General features: G+C 33.7%; 1 protein-coding gene across 6 annotated transcripts in view; it reads left to right on the forward strand.

Moving 5' to 3' along the window:
- LOC111058948 (serine/arginine repetitive matrix protein 1) overlaps nt 1-23,455 on the forward strand; it is a 112,264-nt gene that overhangs the window by 56,313 nt on the left and 32,496 nt on the right. For all 6 annotated transcript variants that reach the window (XM_039438227.1, XM_039438232.1, XM_039438226.1 and 3 more), the window contains 4 exons: nt 8,147-8,491; nt 9,174-9,429; nt 14,027-14,310; nt 19,059-19,251. In XM_039438227.1, coding sequence (XP_039294161.1) covers nt 8,147-8,491; nt 9,174-9,429; nt 14,027-14,310; nt 19,059-19,251 — 1,078 coding nt within the window. The remainder of the gene's footprint in view (nt 1-8,146; nt 8,492-9,173; nt 9,430-14,026; nt 14,311-19,058; nt 19,252-23,455) is intronic.

The raw sequence follows: 23,455 nt of genomic DNA on the forward strand, positions 1-23,455 counted from the left end.
TTACTGTTGTTGAAAAAGTCAACCCTAATGAGATAGTAGAATTAAGTAAAGAAGTAGGTAAGGAGTTGTCTTCACTGAAAGTCAACTATCATGAAAGTAATATTGCTACATTGAAGGTTAGGAAAACTATAAACAAAGTGAATGATTACATGAGACAGGTTTCTGTAGAGGTTAGGAACAATGTAAACAAAATGAATTTTGCTTTGAGTCAAGTTGATGAGTTCAACTTTCAACTGAGAATTGAAAAGGTGTATGCTATGCATTCTCAAGTGAACATGACTAACTTTTGTAGGCAAAACGGCTTTGTTGAAACAAATGAACCCATGAATAAAATCATGTTCTTGAAGAAAACAAAGCACAAAGTTTCCATTGATGTATTAGTATTCAAAGGTTGTTTCAAGTTGCTTACTTACAAGATGATGATAGTAAATCACATGATGAAAGGGTATTCCCCAACACACAATGATTAGGAATCCTGTGTCATGCCGGGATTCAGAATAGCAATGACCGTAAATACTACGTATGGTAAGAGTCCATAATTGTATCTTTTTTCTTTCCTGTAGCCTATTTTTCTTGGCCCTTAATCTTTTCAAATTTCGATTCTTTCCTGTCTTTGTGTAATATTCAGTAAATTTCTTCTATGATGCATATCTTAACCAATCTTGTCCATAGTCATTTAAATTTGTATTCTTCTGAAATAATTTTGGAAGTTAAAATAGTAGCTTATTTTCCTAATCTTTAAATTGTTGATAAAACTTAACTTTTCTAAAATCTATCCATTGTTGTGTAAATAATTGTTTGCTTGCGGTATATTTTTTCATCATGTATTACATATTTTAATCATGTCTATTTTTTTTTTTAGGTATCATATTAGGTAATTAGGTTTTTCAGAGCAAATTATGTCCCATGTTCTCATCTTTCATTGCATATTGTGCCATAAGCCATATGTAATTAGGTTATAGTTTTCTTCTGGGCTTTTAACCCATTTTGCATTTTATTTTTTTCTTTGCTGTCCAATACTTTGGATTTTTGGTAGACAAGTAGGTGTGATTCTTTTAGAGGTGTGGGCGTGAACCACATACGGCTGGACTCGATTATCTGACCTACTTGTTTGCGATATAAAAACCTTAAGACTGCAACATCAAATGTTTGTAAAACCTTTTGCATACTTTTGTTTTTGTGGTCCGATACTAGAGTCTGCTATCACATTGCCTTACAGACATCTAGGAACTATCCACCCAGTCACAATAGTCAACATTTTTTTCCTTCACCAGTTGTTTTTGTGGGAGTGATAGCTCACAATTATAACAAATTAGAGTCATACTTGGAATTTACAAAATTCCATAGTAGTATATTTTATTAAATATACTTCCTCATGAAAGTTCAGTACTGACATGTAGGATAGGCTCTAATTAATCTTTCTCTTCTTTGTATTGTTTTAGGGAATTTATTTACCCAGTTTTCTTTTTCTCTTGTTTGTATTTTTTAGGGAACTTATTTACCCATTATTCATCTTGATCATCTTTGTATTATAATCTTGAAATGTTTGTACTTATTATACAGTCTTTAAATTATAAATTATTTTGTGATAATAAAAAAACGTCAAAATTTGAAAGTATTAATGAATTCTGTAGCCATATATATGTGATGTATTAATGAAAGTTAACTTGAATAATAATGTTTTCATTGAATAAAAACGTTGTGTTATATTATAAATTGAAATAAGTTAAAGGCTAAAATTTTTCTAAAGTGTTTTGTAATTGATATCTTTTTCAAAATTTTTAAAACTGTTTGTTCTATAAATTTTGATATGATTGATTATCGTTTGAAATGGATGCTGGAGTGTATGTAGAATTTTTAGTGGGGTTTGTTGATTAGAATTTTGCTGGTATGTGATTGTTTTTTGAGATGGAAACCCATTATTGCCTAAAGAAGGAATAACAGAGGTTATGACTTAGAGAGGCAGTAATGAGATAATATTTTTTGTGTTGATTAATAATGTTGATTGCCATAGATGCAAAATAATGATTAATAATGTTGATTGCCATAGATGCAGATTACTTATGAATATTGATTGCCTTTGAAGCAAAATATTATTGATGTTTTGAATGATTTCTTGTTTAATGATTGATAGTAAAGTTTTGTCATGAAATGTAGTTTGTGTTTAGAACATTGAAAAGTCGAAATAAACTATAGTATCCGACAAACGATGACTAATAATATTAAATAATTTGCTTTTTATACAATTTTTGAACAAAATTAAAACTAAATAATTTCGAAACCCTGAATGATAAATCATAAATGTGAAATGAACTTGCTATAAATGCTATAAATGAAATGTTATACTAAATGATAATGAAATGCAGATATATTATGAAATGATTGTGAATAGAAGATCAATTGTCTGAAATTATTGAAATATATATTGAAATTAATTTTTGTTGTGATGATCTGATGTTTTTTACAATTTTGATAATGATACAGGGTGTTATGAAATTCTATTTCTATTTTGAAGAATGGATTAAATTTTGATATTTGAACAGTGAATAGATGGAAATGGAATTTTTTTTATAGTGAAAATTTGTAATTGATATGTCCATATTTCACAATTTATGTATTGCTGACTGTATAATAGGATGTTAACAAATTTCAATTTCATAAATACTTAAAAATAATTTTCATGTGTATTAGATTGTATTGATAGCCTAATCAAGTTTTTCTTTTTAGTTTATAAGCATTTTAAGATAACAGGTACAGCACAGACATTAACATTGAAATAGTTATCATGTGAATCTCGAAATCAGCAACAAGTGAACGCCATGAAGAGTGTTAAGAACATTTGGGTGATTTTCGAACTTGTGTGACTCATCTACGCTGCGGCCTACACCAATAACTACGCCAATGTCAACACCAATATCAACACCAATAACTACGCCAAAATCTACGTCGATGCCTGTGCTGATGCCAACGCCAATATCTACGCCGATGCCTGCGCCGATGCCAATGCCTGCGCCAATGCTGATGCCAACGCCAATAACTATGCCAATGTCAACACCAATAACTACACTAATAACTACGCCAATATCTACACCAATAACTAAGCCAATATCTACACCAATAACTGCGCCAATGCCAATATCTACGCCGATGCCTGCGCCAATGCCAATGCCTGCACCAATGCCAATGCCTGCGCCAATGCTGATGCCAATGCCAAAATCAACGCCGATGCCTGCGCCAATGCCAATATCTACGCCGATGCCTGCGCCAATGCCAATGCCAATGCCAATATCAACGCCGATGCCAAAGCCGACACCAAAGCATACGCCAATAGCAATGCCAATGCTTATTGCTGACTTTGTATCTCAAACTTCAACACTACTGCATTACCTGGAGGTAATTGTCATCCATGTTCACATTCGCAACTTTGAATTCAGAATAACAGTCACAGTATCATGAAAGAATTGATTCAAAAAATCCTCTCCTAAATTATTCCTGTATGCAGAACTCTAAACCTTGAAAGCTGAAAATATCAAAAAACCAAACCTTACCTAAATTAATCCTCACCTAAATTAATCCTGTATGCAGCGTCTATCTCTTTTCCAAAAACGAATTACATTGTCATTTCAAGCCTGAAATGTACATTGTATAATTACAAATATGATACAAAAAATTACGTGACTCTGTATTGAATTTGGAATGCAGCCGTCTACTACAAGCATGAAGCAATGCTAACTGAGATGTCACCTGTATCGAGTTTGATATGCATCAGTCGACTACAAGTATCAGCCCAACACTACGTGCATCCAGATCAGCCCAACACTAACGTCATCACATTGGAGTCACACTTAACTGAAAATCATACTGAGTGCCTTAACGGACTGTTTTCCAAAATGTGCATCAATAAAATCAACTGCGCCAATAGTGAAAGAAATGAACATTTTTTGATTTATTGAAATTTTATGTGAAAATTAATGTAACAATTCATCAATTCATTAAAAAAAAATAATAATAATAATAATAATAATAATAATATAATAATAATAATAATAATAAATTTTTCATTCACATACTAAATTTTTTTATGCAATAAAAATTAAATTTTTCTATCTATTAATTTATGTGCAATTTCAAAAAACTATTCTTTACATATTAAACTTTCTGTTGAGATATTTTCCTTTAAATTATAAAGCTAAATCAAAAGTAATATTGATATTCTATATTTTGAAATATTGTTTGGAAACATATAACAAACGCTATTGATGAATTTTTATAATAATTTTCAATTATAGGATGACATGTAATGTTTTTCTAGAAAAAATTGTTACTGTTCTCAAATTTGAATTTCAACAATTTTCATTAGGGTCAATGTATTTTTTTTTTAAATTTTCAAACAGTAAAATTTTTTATGTCAAGAGGGGGGTATTTGTAATATTACATTTTTTTCTCACATTGAAATCGAATCTTCAATTCGAGATCTATGGAACTTTATAGTAAATATCAGAGTCATCAATAGACGGACAAACTTTTTGACGGAGAATTTTTTATTGTAAATGATTGTTGCATTGTTCCATGGTGTCACCGAGGCTTGGTTAGCATAATTAATAGATAAATAGTTTATTTAAATAGAAAATATATATGAAAGTTTAAAATAACAGTTTCAAAATAAAGTTTTATTGAGAACAGATGTAGAATGTGAATTCTAAACTTGTAATTTATAAATTTTTGGTAATGTGTCTGTAATGTTGGAGGCGTTGGCTCTGTGACTTGTAACTTAGGTTTTTCCTGTTCTGCCTTCTCTAGAAAAATGGCTGGCTACGTATGTTGTTGTAAAATTTTGCTCTGAATCATTTTCGTTTATTAATGTTTTAAATTGAGTTTTAAACAAATTTTAGTGTTCTATTTTGTTCGTAAAGTGCTAGTTGTGTATTCAAGCCAATAGCCACTGTTTTTCAACTGTAAACTAGATTAGTATCTTAGTTCGTAGTTACTCTAAAAAATTAGGCTTATAAGATATAGTTCTTTATGTATTTGTATAAATTCATCTGAAGATTATAAGTTCATTCGCTCTGAAAACTGGATTTCTCATTCATAGGCGATAGATCCACTCATAATTTATCAAGAATCTATCACATTGGAGCCGACAACTATCCTTAGGTTAATAGGTGTTAAATGCTATTCCAACCGATTAAGGAGAAATTGGTAGCACGGCAATTAGTTATACAGAGTGTCCCAAAAGTTAAGTGCCAAACTTCGGGAATAGGTTCTATGAGTCAAAACAAAGAGAAAATGTGGAATCATTTTTTTCCTAAAACGCTTCGTTAATGAGATATTCGCCATTTTGTATTATTTACAAAATATTCTATTTCTTCCAAGTTATCCAACTGATTGCTATAAAAATCGGTAGGTATGTTCAAATAAGAGAGATGAACTGTAGAAAAAATATCCAACTCTGTCCAATTCGAAAATTCAAAATAGCGGCCATTTTAAACTTTCAATCCAAAATTGCGGGAAAACGGTGATAGATAGAGGAATTTACCAAGAACAATTATTGTACTTGGATAAGAAAATTCATAATTTGATGTTAATACAGACTGGTAGGCTTCCTTGCTATTTACAAGAAATTGATGTTTTGCTGCTTCATAACACACATTTCATTGTATCTCTGTTATGCTTTGTCCGATTCTCATTTTTTGGTGTTGACTGATTGTAAATAAAATTTCCTAAAAAAATTTTTTTTTGGTAAATTTCTCTATCTATCATCGTTTTCCCGCAATTTTGGATTGAAAGATTGAAATGGCCGCCATTTTGAATTTTCGAATTGGGCAAAGTTGAATATCTTTTCTACAGTTCATCTATCTTATTTGACATACCTACTGATTTTTATAGCGATCAGTTGGATAACTTGGAAGAAATAGAATATTTTGTAAAAAATACAAGATGGCAAATATCTCATAAATGAAGCGTTTTAGGGAAAAAATTATTCCACATTTTCTCTTTGTTTTGACCCATAGAACCTATTCCCGAAGTTTGGCACTTAACTTTTGGGACACTCTGTATGATGTAGGCTAATGAGTTATATTATTCAAATTACTTTTCCTGGATCGAAAATTATGTGTTTGAACATTGATGTGATTCATAACCTCATTTCGACAATATGAACTTTTGATCAAAATTTGGGAGAGAAATAGAACATGCTCAGCCTAGCTTTTTCTCCCTGATCATAATATTATTATGATGACAGTATATTGTACAATAAATGAATAAATAAATTATGATGAATGTGAATTTTTTTTACAATTATTAAAACTGGAAGCATAACTTTAAAATATATTTAAGTATCAATATTCGGGAGAGAAACAGTTTTGGCATAATCTTTGTTGGCTCTCTCAAATCATATTGTATGTTTTTGTAAATGAATGAATAAAAATGATGAACTGTAGGATATAATCCGTAAGTCCAAAACAAGATTTTTCACTCTGGTGAGTCTAATCTTTTTTCATAGATATTAGTCTTATCATAGGCTACATTTTATATTATCAAAGTCGTTTATTGATAACTTCAAAGTAGCCTGTAAAGAAAGTGGATTTTGTAAGAAATTGTGGCTAATAAAATAAACTGAATTAAATTCAGATAGGCCCATCCATGTATATAATATAAAGAAAAGTATTATGCTGAAAATCATTGTAAACTGCCACACAGTGCGAGGTTTTACTAAAATTGTTCAACCGCAGACTTATTGAATCAAGCTATATCTAGCACAATCAGCCCTATTAGTAACCTACAAACTGTCAAAAAGCTGCGAGATGGCGCTACCATTTATTCTCTCTCATTTTACATGTTTTTCACATGGTTTACAAGTAATTTTCTTCAAAAAAATAAATAAAATTGGCATATTGGGTTAAGACCGCTTACCTATTCTGTTTTTGGTGGAAAAATGGCATATGCTATTTGGTCCACTACTATAACATTGATAGTGACTATTAGTTTTACAAGCGTTTCTTATTTATAAGGAGTAGTTATGAAAAGGTGTATACAGACTTCTGCGCCACGAACACGCGCACTTCACTTTTTATCAACTGATTCTATACTTTTTATATAACTGTATCAGACTGCTTCTGCACGAATACAGTAGATATAATGATAATTCTCATCTTTTTCATTGTCCATTACGAAATGCTATAGTGAGGTCCAAGCTATAATTGCAGTGTTTGATTAGCAATGGTATTGCTATCCTTGTCTATCATTCAACAAAGCGGATAGCGCTATCTCTTTCTCGCTTTGCTCTGTTGTCAGATCATCTTTTAACAATGTAGAACTAATCATTAATTAACAAAATATTTCATCTTTATTATGAAAATACATTATGAAATTATTGAAAAATATTATTTATTGCATAATAAAATATAATTGATTATTTTAAACGAGAATGAACAGTTAATATACATCAATAAACCTGTATCAGCTACCGTCTACAGAAGGCATTGACAAGACAGAGGTTCGGCAACGTTGTTCTCCTATCTTTCTCCACTGCCATTATAACATGTAATTAATTATTTTTTTGACGACACTACAGTTTATTTTTTTAATTAAAGTTATTAAAAACTAGTACTCGCATGGGTAGAGCGCATTCGGATTTTAAAAATCCATTTTCAACACTCATAATAGTAATAGCATCAGCTGATGGAAAGTGAAATGCGCGTGTTCTTGGCACAGAAGTCTATACGCACCTAAATGTATAAGAGAAGGTATGTAATGTAGTCTTTTTTCTTTAGGGCTACTTTTAATATAAATAAAAATATAGATCTGAGTACTCTTTTAAATAATTTTGTCATCAAAATGGTACTCAGATCTATATTTTTATTTATATGTAATGTAGTTTTGTATAAGGAGTAGTTAGTTATTCTGTAGTTATAAAATTATTCCTTTTAGCACAGAAACTTTTGAACAGTTTATTCCTTTTGAACAGTGAAACAAGTATAATGTTCAAGTTGATAAGTTTATGCTAGAGGCCAAGTTGTAAGTTTAAGTTGATAAGTTTATGCTGGAGGCCTTTTTTTTGCTGACCCCTTGGCCATGTATCATGGATATTTATCATATATGTTCTATTGTTAGTGGCCAGCCTTATTCTAATGCATTGATATTGCAGGCGAGTCACGTGTCAGGGGGCTCCCACCTCTCAGCCGCCTCCCAGCTATCGAAGACGTCGCGGTGTTCCTCCCCGCACCGCACCCTGCTGGAGACCTCCTTCTGCGGCCCCAAGCCGATCCCCACCCTCAGCCTGGAGACGGACTATCCGCCCGGGACGGAGAGTGTGGAGGCGGCGCTCTTGGCGCGGACGACCGACCCCACGGGAGCCGTGCTGCCTCTGGAGGAGGTTGGCAACATCATCAATGGCATACAGACCATACAAAAGGCGCAGCAGCTGACGCAGAAACAGGAAACTGCTGAACAGGTGAAGCCAGTTCAGATGCAGCATCAACCACCACCCAAAGTAAGATTTCCGTTTTCAGATATTCTTCTATCCTTTGATGATTATAATAAATCATAATAAGAATTAGATTCAATTTCCTTTAAAATACAAACAAGTGAACAAATTGATAAAACTTTTATATTTATCCATAGATACATTAACTTGAATCATTGGACCCGTTCTGGGAACATGAAATGTGGTAAATCGTCCGATTCACAATTTACCCGGTACAAAGTTCCGCATCCCATAGGAAGAATTTTGACAGATTCTGAACCAGAAACTACTGTAGTTCCAGTACCAAATTCCAGTCCCACAGCCGAAGCCTGGTAAATTGTGATAGCTCAAATTTGAAGAGCTCTCATTGGTCGATTGAATAATTGTAGTTCACTTGCTTCTCTGGGCAAGCGCTGATAGCTTGTTTGTTAAGTTTGTTTACCATAGCATAGCCATAGAATACAAAACCAACAAAATGATGTTTGATAACCAGTCGTTAAATGAATTTTTCTTTTATTTCGTTGTCCAACGAACTTGACGTGTAAAAAGGTTTGAAGAATACGTGTTCAAAATTTGAAACTGATTGATCAAGTCTTTCCAAAGTTATTGTATAAAATACAAACAGACGGACTAAGACTTTGGCCTTCAGTAAGAACTCGCTAACGCTCGTTCAAATAACTGAATAATGAGTGAGATAAACTCGTTGCAGGTGGTGCTTCACCAGACGACAATCGACCTGGAGACGGAAACGCAGACGAAACCACCAAAACCGAAGCCAAAGCACAAGCGACGGTCGAGGCCCAAACTGGCTGACAACAACGAGTTGACGCGGATCATCCCGCTCCACTCCGAGGACAGCATGGAGACCGAGGATGACGCAGTCGGCGACGGCGAGCGAGGCGAGTCTGATGCCGAGGACCGGCCCTACACGCCGCCCGAGAATGGCATCTACATTCCTCTCAAAGGTATGGCCATAGTCCAAGTGGACAAGGTTAAACCATAGAGAAACAACAGCATAAGTAGATATCCCATGGTATAGGGGGTTTATGTCGCAACTTCAACTATTATCTCAAGCCCATAGTTCATGTAATTCTTTCCAGTGAAGCTGTGTGACACTGGCAGTCTCTCATATTGTGCCGTTCATACACTCTCACCCCAACAAAACAGTAATATTCGACAATAATCAACAGTAATCGGCTTGAGATAACAGTAAAAGTTGCGACATAATCGCACTATACCATGGGATATCTACTTACGCTATTGTTTCTCTATGGTTAAACGTAGACTAAACAAGGTTAAACAAAATAAACATAGGTTTACTTACTTACTTTACACACTTGAGGCTGTTCAGTACACTTTTTTATTATTAAAATTGGATAATCTTTTTCAATATAATTGTTAAGATCATTATAAAGAAAAAGTGACAAACTGAAATTTTTAAGTGGTCTAATAAGCGAGTTATGAGTGCTAACTCCGTTTCCTTTCCAGATAATAAACGGTTTCGACTATATTAACAGAACTTCTCTTGAAAATTAAAAAAAATGTATCTTTCTAAAACATTTTATTCCCCATATCGTTCATAAATAAAAAAGTAACATTTTTGTAAATTCTATAACTTGTTTATTTTTGGCATGAATCGCGAAAAACGCATATTAGAACATAGCCAATGTATTAAAAAAAACTCCAATGGAAAATTCGAAACCGTTTATGATCTGGAAAAAAACGGAGTTCAACACTTCAACAACCCATAACTCGCTCATTAGACCACTTGAAAATTTCAGTTGCCACTTTTTCTCACTCTTATAATGATCTTAACAATTATATTGAAAAAGATTATCCAATTTAAATAATAAAAAAGTACCGAACAGTCTTAAACAAAGTAAGCTAAGGTTAGATCCATGGTCTGACTTTATCCTTATCGGTCCAAAATAGAATAAGAATTTATAAGAATTATTTATTCACGTAAGTCACAATATATTCTGGTTTATACACGAATTTACAATAAATTACAGTATAGCAGCTAATTATGCAACAAATTTCACATATTATGAAAACTTTTTAATTACAATGAAGATTGAATGCAACATTAGAATATTGATAATATAGTATTGTAATGTAACTACATAAATCGGCGGTGTTTCAACAATGAATAAATGTTAATTTCAATGAATAAATAATATACACCCCACTATAAATTATATGTGTTGGGGTATAAGTAATTAGTTGCTTATTGCATGTATAATTACTATTCACAAACTTAATTCACTGATATGGGATTAAGTTTTTTATAATAAAATTAGTAAAAATTTATAATACAAACAAAATTATGAAATTAGTAGATAAATATTAATGTTCTATTAAGGATAATAATAAGAAAGTTAATTTTTAGAAAAATGAAAAACAGTAAAGAAAAGAAAGAAGAATAAATAGTTTCAATAATTACAGTCTAACTAAATTTTCACAATTTTCCACTCCAATATCAACCAACCAGGAAAATAAACTTTTCTTGAACCTGTGTCTATTGAGTTCTTCCCTAATGTAACTTGGTATTGAATTGTAAATTTTTGGTCCCAAATATATGTAGTTTCTTTGCCCAAATGTAGTAATGTGAATAAGTTATCATTCCTACTTTGAATTGAGATCCTTCCTAATCTGAAATATAATAAGTTACGGTATCATTCATACTTTGAATTATCATCACTATTTTTCTTATGTATTTTACAGGACATGCAGTCAATTATTTTCGAGTAAATAAGCTACTTTGTTTACTTACTGACTGCAGTACTTTCGAACGGTGAGCGTTCATTTTAATTTTCATTGTGGAAAAGGAATAATTATTATATCTATTCGAATAATATATCTATCCATGTTACTTTGAAAACACACGTAGTAACTTTAAAGCTGTTCAATGAATTCAACAGCTGTCTATTATCATGAAGAACCGCAAGCGTTCATTTCCATTTTTACTTTCCTTGCCCTATTACCATAGGTAAGGAAAGTATTGCTTTCCGAAAAAATTAAGGTACCCCGATTTCTAAATTTCTGTACGTTTCAAGGTCCCCTGAGTCCAAAAAAGTGGTTTTTGGGTATTGGTCTGTATGTGTGTGTGTGTGTGTGTGTGGTGTGTGTGTGGTGTGTGTGTGTGTGTGTGGTGTTGTGTGTGTGTGTGTGGTGTGGTGTGTGTGTGTGTATGAGTGTATGTGCGTCTGTGTACACGATATCTCATCTCCCAAACGGAATGACTTGAAATATGGAACTTAAGGTCCTTACACTATAAGTATCCGACACGAACAATTTCAATCAAATGTAATTCAAGATGTCGACTAAAGTGGCGAAAATGTTGTCAAAAACAGGGTTTCTCGCGATTTTCTCGAAAACGGCTCCAACAACTTTCATCAAATTCATACCTAAAATAGAAATTGATAAGCTCTATTAACTGTCACAAGTCCCATATCTGTAAAAATTTCAGGAGCTCCGCCCCATCTATGCAAAGTTTGATTTTAGATTCTCAATTATCAGGCTTCCGATACAATTTAAACAAAACAATTCGAGTGGAAAAGATTCAGCATGAAAATCTCTACAATTGATGTTCAGTAACATTTTCACTTAAAATTGAAATTAAGCTCGAAATTCCAGAAAATGTGATTGAAACTGTTGATTCTATTAAATGATTCACTATGAAGAGATAGCAGACCTCGTTTGTCTCCAGCGTTATTGTCCTGTCACCAGCTGGCTCAGATCTTTGTTTGTAAGTAGACTTGAGATACGCGACAACACTAGCGTCAGGTGATCATTCTCATAACGGCAAGGAAAGTTGTGTGAGTGCGCCACACCAGATTTTTCTTTGTTGAAAATGAATAATGCTTCCGTTTGAAGTACCTCAATCAGTAAGTAAACAAGTTTGCTTATTTAATTGATATCTAAAAATATCTTCTTGTGACTGCTTTTGGCATTGACACCAGTCGAAAAGAACGGGCTGGTCGATGTTTAGATTTTATTATCATTCGATGCAACTAATCAGGTCTACAAAGCTGAAGCTTTCCCACTCGGTTGAAGCGGTATTTTGTCCGTTCTTGTCAGGCGAAATCACACCTACTAGTAGTTCTGTGAACAGTAGACCTCACGCAGTTTTCTCATCCACAAGTATCTGATGTCACCTGTTCTAGTTGATTCAGTTGCATCACAATTCACAGTTGAATCATAATTTACTATTAAAAACTGATGTTATTTGTTCTCTCCAAGATCAAAAACTCCTTATGTTAATAAACTCAGTTCTATTTTGAATTTGTATCCCATATGATGATGGAAATCCAGTTGTTTCTGCATTTTTTCTCCTCAACCTCAACCTACCAACACAATAAACTTCTACAGATGGAAATTCTACAGTCTTCGGGGTTATTTACACCATTTCATTTGGATTTTCGTTCAATAATAATTGAAATAAAATTCATATTTGATGAATACAACATTTATTTCAGAAGAATGAAATAGGTAAACTATTGTAATGGAAGCAATTGAAAGTAGTGATATTGAAATTAGTGAAAATTGAACGTAATATTTTATTTGCTGGCTGCCTAGCATAGGCTACGGAAAGCTGGCATTTTTTCAACCGATGGACGAGGTGAGGATCTTTCTCAGGGTTGGGAACTGCCTAGCTTGCATCCCAGCCTGGGAAAGATAGTTTCCATCCACTCGTCCCATCAACAGTTTCCGGCTCTTCTTCCCCCCTGCCGTAGTCTAGTTTTCCACGTGTAGGCCTAGGAAGAGTCGGACCTGAGACAAAAATTGCATTCTTTCCGTGCACTCTTGTTTTAACCGTTGAAGCGAACACAGCGCGCTCAGACATCAATTCTTTTCGGGAGTGTGGATCACCAAAATCATCGTTTAATGGATTTCTTCAGAGTCTTCATTATGTGTGAGTCCCGAATATTAATCCTACTCAAATGACAAGGGGCGATCAAACTTTATTTGCATAACGATAGGTTTTTTCTTGTTTATTTGTACCATTCCAAATCTCTTTCAATGTTTTTTTTGTATTAGGCTAGGCAGCCAGAGTAGAGTCAAAATTGTTGTAAAAATTTGGTTGAGAAAATGTTTAAATACAACAAATTTTCATAGAGAAAAAATTAGCTTTCTTTAACCACGTCTACCCTTTGGTAAAACAGTTCATTAATATCTAATCTACCCGAGATATTACACTATTATATCACATTGCTAGTTTGAATAAGGGCGACACCATAATAGACCTTTTCAGAGTCGGCAGAGCAGGAAGCTCTCCAATTGATTGATTGCGTTACCGCCTGAATAAAAGCCTAATATGGTCTCGCTCCAAAGTGGCCCAGTAGTGCATACTAACTACCTCATTCTTCTTTTAAATTTGTTTATCCATCGAAATTTGGAAGAAGGACAGTTCTGGGCTATGCCTGTTGTCTTCTCCCAATCATATTATTATTGTAATGATGATTTTTGAATGCCAATAAATGAAATAAACTACTAACAGTTCCACTTTACTATCACATCAACCTTTATAAAAAAATATGTATATTTTCACTGTGGTCACAGGTCCCGATCCAATTCTACCACCCAAGAAACACGAGGTGGAGCGACCCGTGAGGCGAACCGAATCGGACAGAGTGAGAAAGCTGGAGCCCGAGCGAACGAGGAAGAAAGAGGAGAGAAGCAGGAAAGAGTCGAAAAGCGAACGGGCCAAATCGAAATCGGCGCGATCGCCCGTTACACCGCAACCGATCAAGCCTGCTCGCCAACTCGACGAGAGCGAACTGTTCAAAATAATTCCCTTGCACGGCGATACTCCGCCTCGACAGGGTAGTTTCGAAACGGAGGAGGTGAGTTTTGAAGTCTGTGTAAAAAGTATTTTTCCTCCACCTATTGTCAAAAGTAGGTGGGAGAAAAGGTATGTGATAGAGGAAAGACTTCAATATTGACCAAATCAAGATGTAAAGCTCCTCACAAATAAAAGTGTTTACAAGTTTGTGTTTCTCCAATGGTTCCAAATTTTCTCAAATATCTCAATATTATTCGTTACAAGTGGTAATTGAGTGGAATATTAATTTCTAATCAATTTATTAATTTATTAATCAATTTAACTAAACTACGATTCTAAACACAAATAAGGAATTTGTTTTTGTTGAAATGTAAGGAAGGAAGAAAGGATTGTTTAATTATAATTAAACGGAAACCCAAATTAAATGCTGTAATTCACCCCGAAGACCTCTGCTACTGCAAATATTGACAACAGAGTAAACAGCTGGATGGAAATTCGATGAGCGCTACTATTCAAAAATTATTTGTCAGCCCTGGAATAATTTCAAATTATTTTGAAATTTTTATCTACTATTCAAATAATTTTTGAATAGTAGCGCTCATCAAATTTCCATCTAGCTGTTTACCCTGTTGTCAATATTTTCAGTAGCAGAAGTCTTCGGGGTGAATTACAGCATTTAATTTGGATTTTCTGAGAAAAATTATTTGAATAGTAGATAAAAATTTCAAAATAATTTGAAATTATTCCAGGGATGACAAATATTTTTGAATAGTAGCGCTCATCAAATTTCCATCTAGCTCTGTTGTCAATATTTGCAGTAGCAGAAGTCTTCGGGGTGAATTACAGCATTTAATTTGGATTTTCGTTTAATAATGATTATTTATTCACTTGCATTTGAATAATTGCAATATCTCAGTGATTTCCATCTGTTATAGTTTTCATGTTTATTTTGGACTAAAATTTTATAAAAATTGTACACGTTAAATTCTAACCTTATCTTGGGCTTTGTCACCTATAAATTTGGAAGAAAAATAGCACAAGAACTACCTTATTATTTTATCTACCAATGTTATTACATTAGTGTCATTTGCATTGTAAATAAATAAAAAAATAAATAATAACCTGATAAAGAGTAGTACTCTATTAATAGGTTATTTTAGAAACAGCGCATGAGGCTAGTAAAAATTTAATAATCGATGGGTGTTCAGAGAATCCTTGAATTGGTGAAGTAGCCTCTGACAACTTTCCATAGTTTTCTTAGGACTGTTTAAGGACAATAATTCATAAATAATTATATTCCACTGCTAACTGAGATTCGGTTTCTAGAACACTAGGTACTTATTAAATGTCGTTTGCACGGTGACAGTTTAAACTAAATTCCATTTTGAACTGGATTGAATCCATATCCAGTTTTTTTGTTATAATATGATTCATTTTTATTTTAAGCCACCAGCTGATTGAATTCGGTTCAAGCTTTGACTGTGCAAATTAACGTCCTTAAATCTTCAAATCTGATCCACCTTCATGTTTAAAAAATAGATTTTAATACTGGCACAGTGAAAACTTGAACTGAATTGAATCAGCTAGTGGTTCCAGTTCAAAATGAACCACATTATAACAAATGAGACTTTATATAGCTCGTCTATGAGACTTACGGCCGTTTGTACCAAAGATGCATCTCTTTAAGGTCTTTGGTTTGTACAGTCACAGTCAAAGCTTAAACCGAATTTTATCAGCTGATTGCTTGAATTCAAAATAAACGAACGAGACCTATATGGATTTAATCAATACCTACTATTACTTAATAATAGTAATAGTAGGTATTGATTTAATCCAGTCCAAAATGAAATTTAGTTAAAACTGATACTGTGCAAACGACAAATAATCATATAAGTATACGATTGAATAGACTGATTCAATTCAGTTCAAACTGAGAATCCGTAAAATGGCACTGTGCAAACAGTACTTGATGGTCCATCACATTTAATAAGTGTCCCAAAAACCAGGTCTATGGCTCAAGTTTTTTCTCAAATGACTGGTTCTATTGCAGTGTTGTTTCAGATCACCTTTCTGGAGACCAGTGTGTGGTGTGATTTGTGGATAATAGATCTAGATTGATTTGTAGGTGTTGTGGAGACAAACTCTTCATTGTATTATTATTAGCGTATGACTTTCAATGGTGGGGAGACCTAAGGGTAATATTCCACCTCGCCGTAATAGTCCAAAGTTCCCTAATAAGAAACATTGGGAAACCGGACACCAAGGTTATAGTGAGCACACTACTTTAAATTTACACTTTTTAGTTCAGAATAAAGTTCTTTTTGAGGTTAAAAAGTCCAAACATTGTTATTTTATTATTTATTATTTTAATTATTCTCAATAAGCTCAATACAAGAAAATGTAAAATACATGCATATAAAAAAAACAAATAAACAAGTTTATAATATACATAACTGCATAGTAACGAATCAAACCAAATTTAATATTACTTATTGAGAAAAATACAATCCAGCACGTAAGATGCAACTTACGGACCGCTGGAGGGAGTCTAACACACTATTTTACTAAAGCAATAGAATGGACTGAAAAAAAAGAAAAAAGAGAGATAAAAAAAACATTTATGGGCTGTAATCAAAATAGGATATTAGTATTTAATTATTAAAGAGATGATGCTAATTAGAGAAAGCAAAAGAAAATCATTAAAAATAGAGATTCAAATTGTGTGAAAAGATTAATTTATTGATTTATGTTGCAAAAAAACGGTAAGAAGAGCAGGGAAAATACAAAAAAAAAATAAAGAGGAGAAAAAATAAAAAGAAAAGCAAGATAACAGAATGCAAAGTTAACAGAATGGAAAGAAAAATAGACGGATTAAACAATAATTATGAACAAAAACTCTAGAGCTTCGGGAGTGAGTGACAAAAGCCAAATTTTAATTAATCTCTTAATCTTATTTCCACAATTACATGCAGCAATGGCATTCTTGACCTCAAGCGGCAAAGCATTATAAAATCTAGGTGCCAGGAAAATGAATGTTTTACGAAAAAGAGTGCAATTGGGTTTAGGACATCTGACTTGGGAAACCGCAGTCCGCCTGGTCTGTCGAAGTGCGGTAACAGGCTGACAGTAATCAATTGTCACACCTCTATTTCCACTTATATTGAAGAACAATGACAAAACCTTGAATACATATAGGAACCTAACAGGCAAAATTCTAAGATGACAGAACAGTGGAAATGTATGATCATCAAACCTACTGCCCGTTATCAATCTTATAAAAGCTTTTTGAAGTTCAATAATTGGATCCTGGTTAGCGTAATAGGAGCTTCCCCAACTCCATATTCAATTTTGGAATGTACAAATGAAAAATAAAGTTCCTTCATTACATTAAAATCGCACAAATATTTAATGCGATGGAAAATCATCAAATAGAACCTTAAAGACTTCTTTAGAGTTTCAATTTGTTGCCTCCAATTCAGATTTTCATCCAGTGAAAGACCCAAATATTTGATAGTCTTTGCTGGACTGATACTGGGACAGTCACAGCTAGAATAGGAACAAACCGGAGAGTGAAAGCGCAGTGGAGCAGGCAAGTCAGCACTTCCAGAGAGACTGAACATCATATAATTAGTTTTGGCTACATTAATTTTAAGTTTGTTACATGTAAACCATAGAGATATTTTGTTCAAGTCAGACTGCATTTTCTGATGTAATCTTGAAGGTTATTACTTTTATATGAAAGAGCAGTGTCGTCCGCAAAAGCAGTTATCCGTCCATTCAATTCACCATTATACAAATCATTTACAAAAATTAAGAAGAGAATAGGGCCAAGAACCGAACCTTGCGGCACACCACAAGTTATGGGTAATACTTCACTTGCAACGTTTCTGATCCTTACATACTGTTTCCTACCCTGTAGGAAGGACTTAAACCAATCTAGTGGAATTCCCCTTACACCAGCACTCTCCAGCTTGCGGAACAGCAGACTATGATTAACTGTATCGAATGCTTTACTAATATCCAGGAAGATTCCCGCTGTTTTGCCACTACAGCCACTGTTTAATCCTGAATAGACATATTCCAAAAGATGCTGTAAGGCAATTTCTGTACAAAGATTTTCCCTGAAACCGAACTGGCAGGCCGAAAAAAAGTTGCAGCTATTGAGGAATGAAAGTAATCTAGTTTTTATAATTTTTTCAAATAGTTTTGACATGACTGGTAATAATGAGATGGGTCTGTAGTTTTCTTTACTGAGTTTATTTCCTTTTTTGAAGATGGGAACAACAGTAGCCGACTTCAGTATTTCAGGAAAACAACCAGATACCAACGACAAGTTAAACAAATATAAAAGAACTGAAGAAATAGAAGAAAAGTTATCTTTAAGGATTCTAGCAGTCACAACATCGTCACCCGAACTTTTACGAGTAGAAAGAGAGTCAACAAATGTTTTGAGTTCAACAAGTGTAACAGGGCTGAAAAAAATAGATTTATGGCTAGTTTTAATTCTAAAGGACTCTGAAGATTGTGCCTGAATATGGGTGGGTAAAGCAGGAAAAGAATCAGAAAGATTCTTAGGCATTTCAATAAAGTATTTATTCATTACGTCAGAAACTAGGCGGTTGTCATCAATTAAAATACCATTCTCCTGCACATATGCAAAACACATATGCAAAACCGAAACAAAACACAAAATCACTAAGCCAAATTTGGGAAATATTATGAAATTTAGAGCCAAAAATGTATGTCACGTTACAATTTTGCCATGGCAACCATTGTCCTTTGTGGGGAGTAAATGTGGATGATTTTTAGGTGCCTGCTGCTCGGTTTGTGCCATGGAACGAGGGCAACTCGTTGCCTTCGCCGCAGTCCACCCTGTCAGGGAGGCGCAGTGCCGAACCGGAAGTGGGTCGCAGCAAGCCGGAAGTGGGTCGCAGCGAACCGGAAGTGAGTCGCAGCAAGCCGGCTACTCTTGATTTGGCTCGTCTGGAAGTCGCCAAACCAGGTAATCAAGCTGAATCATTCATTTTAATCGAGTCGATTGAACTCAATTGATTAGAATTGAGTTAATTCAAACACTACCTACTTATGAGTGAACATTACACTCAAGAAAAATAAACAGAACAGGTGGAGGAAGAGGAGAATTACAGAAGCAATGATTTATTTAATTATTCAGAATTATACAACTTACAGAAAAGTACTACAGGCTCACGCCCAAAACGGTTTCAATTCTAATTTATACAACAGTCCAGATGTATCTAGGTTATGTTCACTTCAACATTCTTCAGTTATACACTCAATTTACAATTCACATACAAAAATCATTTTTAAATTAAAAAAAACTTCTAAATTGAATTAAATGAATTACAAAGGAAGATACTGTATAATACAAATTCAAATTAATTTATTTTCGATAGGAGTAATAACAATATGATAAATACAATAACAATATTACATAATACATTTTATCTGCAGTTGGCCAAGACCAAGAACAAGAAAAAGGGGGAGAAGAATAACTAGAACTAGAACTAGGATAACAAGTTCAAAAACCTAACTTTGTTTCTAGTTCAGCAAGATCACAGTGATTCTCTAAAAAAAACATTCCGTAGCAAATGATACGGTATCTATATTCAGTTCACAGTAAGAGGCTCAGTTGACTGTACAAACTCTACCACAAGTCTCTAGCGAGAGACAACACAACCAATAAGCTATGAGTAACAAATAAAATGCCAATTGCATTAAAAATTCACTTTATGAGTTCCCTAAGCATCAAAAACGTTTGATAGTACCTAATCACCAATTACTTTTCCACAAATTCAAAATGAAGCCTTGATAAAACTTGCATTGTTGAAATTTCCAGTAGGGAATAGCTCAATGTAGTTGTACAGTGTCACGCTAGATATACCGTAACCATTGTACCTAGAATACAATGTATCCTATGTATTCTAGATACATAGGGTATAAATAGCGTGGCAGAAACATGATACGAGACACTTGATAATGTATCATTTTAATTATCAACAGGATTCAATAGAAATGATAACGGTACGCGCAAAATGAAATTGTAGGAAACTGAACAGAAGATGGAAAAGGAGCAGAAGAGGAAAATTTCCAATAACTTTTTGCGATAATCAATAACAGCCAGCAAACTATAGTAAAATATTTCGGCTATGGTCATCATACTTACACCTAAAAATACGTCTAAATAGAAAACTGTGGAATCCATTATATCATTGGTATGGTAGGTATAGGTACGAATTTTTGGGTGGAATAAATCATCCCTGAAAACAACTTCAATTTCGTACGAATTATTTGCAACAGTAAGTGGTGGTTCAACTGATATCACTTTGTAATCGGTGAAGTTACAAGACGGCAAACAGTCACAAGAATTATTCCCAGTAGAGTCGTAATGAGTCTTTTTGGCAACATTCAACGCGCAGGAATTGTTTGCATCTGGACATATGTATGTTGTTTCATTATGTGGCATGAAAAACAGAACACAGCCGCATTCTTCCAATGCATTTTTTGTGGAGCACTCTATCAAGCAATTTTGATGTGTGTAATATTGGAAGAAATCCAACTTTTTTTCAGTTGTACCGAAGCATTGCTTGGAGGATGGGATTAAGTCTAGCAAATGATGCAAATCAGTATCATGTAAGGGATATTGTAAAATTTGTTCAGGTGCAATGTTTATTTGAATGCGTGTTGATTCCTCGAGACGATGCCATCTCATGAAAGGACTTGGAACATCCCAAGGATTGTGAATTGTGAAAACATATCTGTTCATAATCTCCCCTCCAAGTATATTAACTCCGGATAATGGATGAATCCTTATTAAGCTAAACTGAGGTGCTGAATCTCCTACAACAGCTGGATGATTACACCTATTCCTCAACCAAAGATTGTCATTTCCTTCAGACACATTTATTTTCAACAAAGGAAATCCGTGTATTGTATCACCATGCGATTGAAACGTATACTTTTCGTCTTCCCATATCGCTTTTTTGTCTGTATGGAAAAAACGCCGCACAGTGTTTTTATTGTATATTCTTGAAGGTGGAAACATATTACAAGTTGAACAGAGTCCTCTGAAAGTGGTCGTTATGAAACAAAGTGATCCATATGTATCAATTGAAACGTTCAACTTTGGAAACACGTTGTCAAAGAATATACCGAGACTTGAATCGGATATAATGAATCTATTTTCCATGTAATTCTGTGTAAAATTTAAGTGCTTATATTTTTCTAAAAAATACTTTTCTCTAGTCAGCCTGAATATATCTGCAACTTTGTAGAATGCTTCAACTGTCTCAGGACTCTTCTCCATTGATTCAAGTTTTTCCTTTGGCATGAATGAAAAACCACAAACTGTTATTGCAGGATGTGGGAGTGTAAATATGTGTTCGGGAATATCAGCTACTTCAAGCGTCATATTATCTTCTTTCCATTGAATTATTTTCAGACTGTAAATTGTTATGAACGAAAGTATCAAAAGCATGAAAACTATTGACCAAAAGTAATGCTCAAAACTATCTCGATCGAAAACATATTTGATCCCGTGAATTGATGTGTTGTCCAAAAAATTCTTCCAATGACTCCTAATTCTATATCTCCGACGTGAAGCTCTGGAAACGTCCATGACTGAAAGAAGCTCAATATGATTTCAATTTATAAAATACCCAGTACAGATTATTGTAATGAACTTCAACTGAACTATTCACTAATAAAAATGAACTTAGTCGATCACTCACTCTGGATTCAATTGAACTGAAAGCTGCAGCAATTTTATTTTTTATCAGCCACTCTCCTGGGTTTTTGTCAAATGAAGCATGCAACAATTCTTTGGCTTTGGAATCCCATGATGAAATTCTTGTCTAGATGAAGTCATCTAATTAATTTTTTTCTCAGTTTATATTTCAATTTAGCTAAAATGCGTTTAATTTATTTGAATTTAGCTGATTGTGTGATGCGTATCAGGAGTAAATTTTTTCTGTAATCAGTTCTATCATACTGCTATTAGTAATGAATAACAATTAATTCATCCATTACTAATAACAGTATGATAGAATATTGAATACAGAAAACATTTAATCCTGATACGCATCACTCAATCCATTATTAAAGCTTGATTAGAATAAAATTTTTTTTAAAATCAGATTAGGTGATTCACGTAATATAGACAATAATTCTATTTGGGATGCCCAAGCCGAAGAGTTATTGTTGCATGCTTCATTTGACAAAAACCCTAGAGAGTTTTGAATCATGATATGCATCACACGATCTATTACAGCTGAAGTGAAATATAAAGTGGAAAAAATTCAGATTAGATGACTTTATCTAGACAAGAATTTCATCATGGGATTCCAAAGCCGATGAATTGTTGCATGCTTCATTTGACAAAAAACCTGCAGAGTGGCTGATAAAATATAAAAACACTGCAGCTCTCAGTTCAATTGAATTCATAGTGAGTGATCGACTAAGTTCCTCTCTGTTAGTAAATAGTTCTGTTGAAGTTCATTACAATACTCTGAAGTGGGTATTTTATAAATTGAAATCATACTGAGCTTCTTTCAGTCATGGACGTTTCCAGAGGTTCACGTCGGAGATATAGAAGTAGGAGTCATTGGAGGAAGTTTTTGGACAACACATCAATTCACGGGATCAAATATGTTTTCGATCGAGATAGACATTGGATTGAGCGTTGTTTATGGACCATAGCTTTGATAAGTTTGATGTATTTGTTCTGTAAGAGTCACTGCCTAATGATATCTCAATGGAAAGGAGCTATGACGCTTGAAGTAGCTGATATTCCCGAACACATATTTACACTCCCACATCCTGCAATAACAGTTTGTGGTTTTTCATTCATTCCAAATGTACTACTTGAATCATTGAAGAAGAGTCCAGAGACAATTGAAACATTCTACAAAGTTGCAGATATTTTCAGGCTTACTAGAGAAAAGTCTTCTTTCGAAAAATATCAGAACTTGAATTTTACACTGAATCACATGAAAAATAGATTCATCTTATCCGATTCAAGTATCGGTGTATTCTTTGACAACGTGTTTCCTAAGTTGAGCGTTTCAATTGATACATATGGATCACTTTGTTTCATAACGACCACTTTCAGAGGACTTTGTTTATCTTGTAATATGTATCCACCTTCAGGAATATACAATAATGAAACAGTGCGGAATTTCTTCCATAAA

The sequence above is a fragment of the Nilaparvata lugens genome, chromosome 11 (assembly GCF_014356525.2).
Source record: "Nilaparvata lugens isolate BPH chromosome 11, ASM1435652v1, whole genome shotgun sequence".
NCBI lineage: Eukaryota > Metazoa > Arthropoda > Insecta > Hemiptera > Delphacidae > Nilaparvata > Nilaparvata lugens.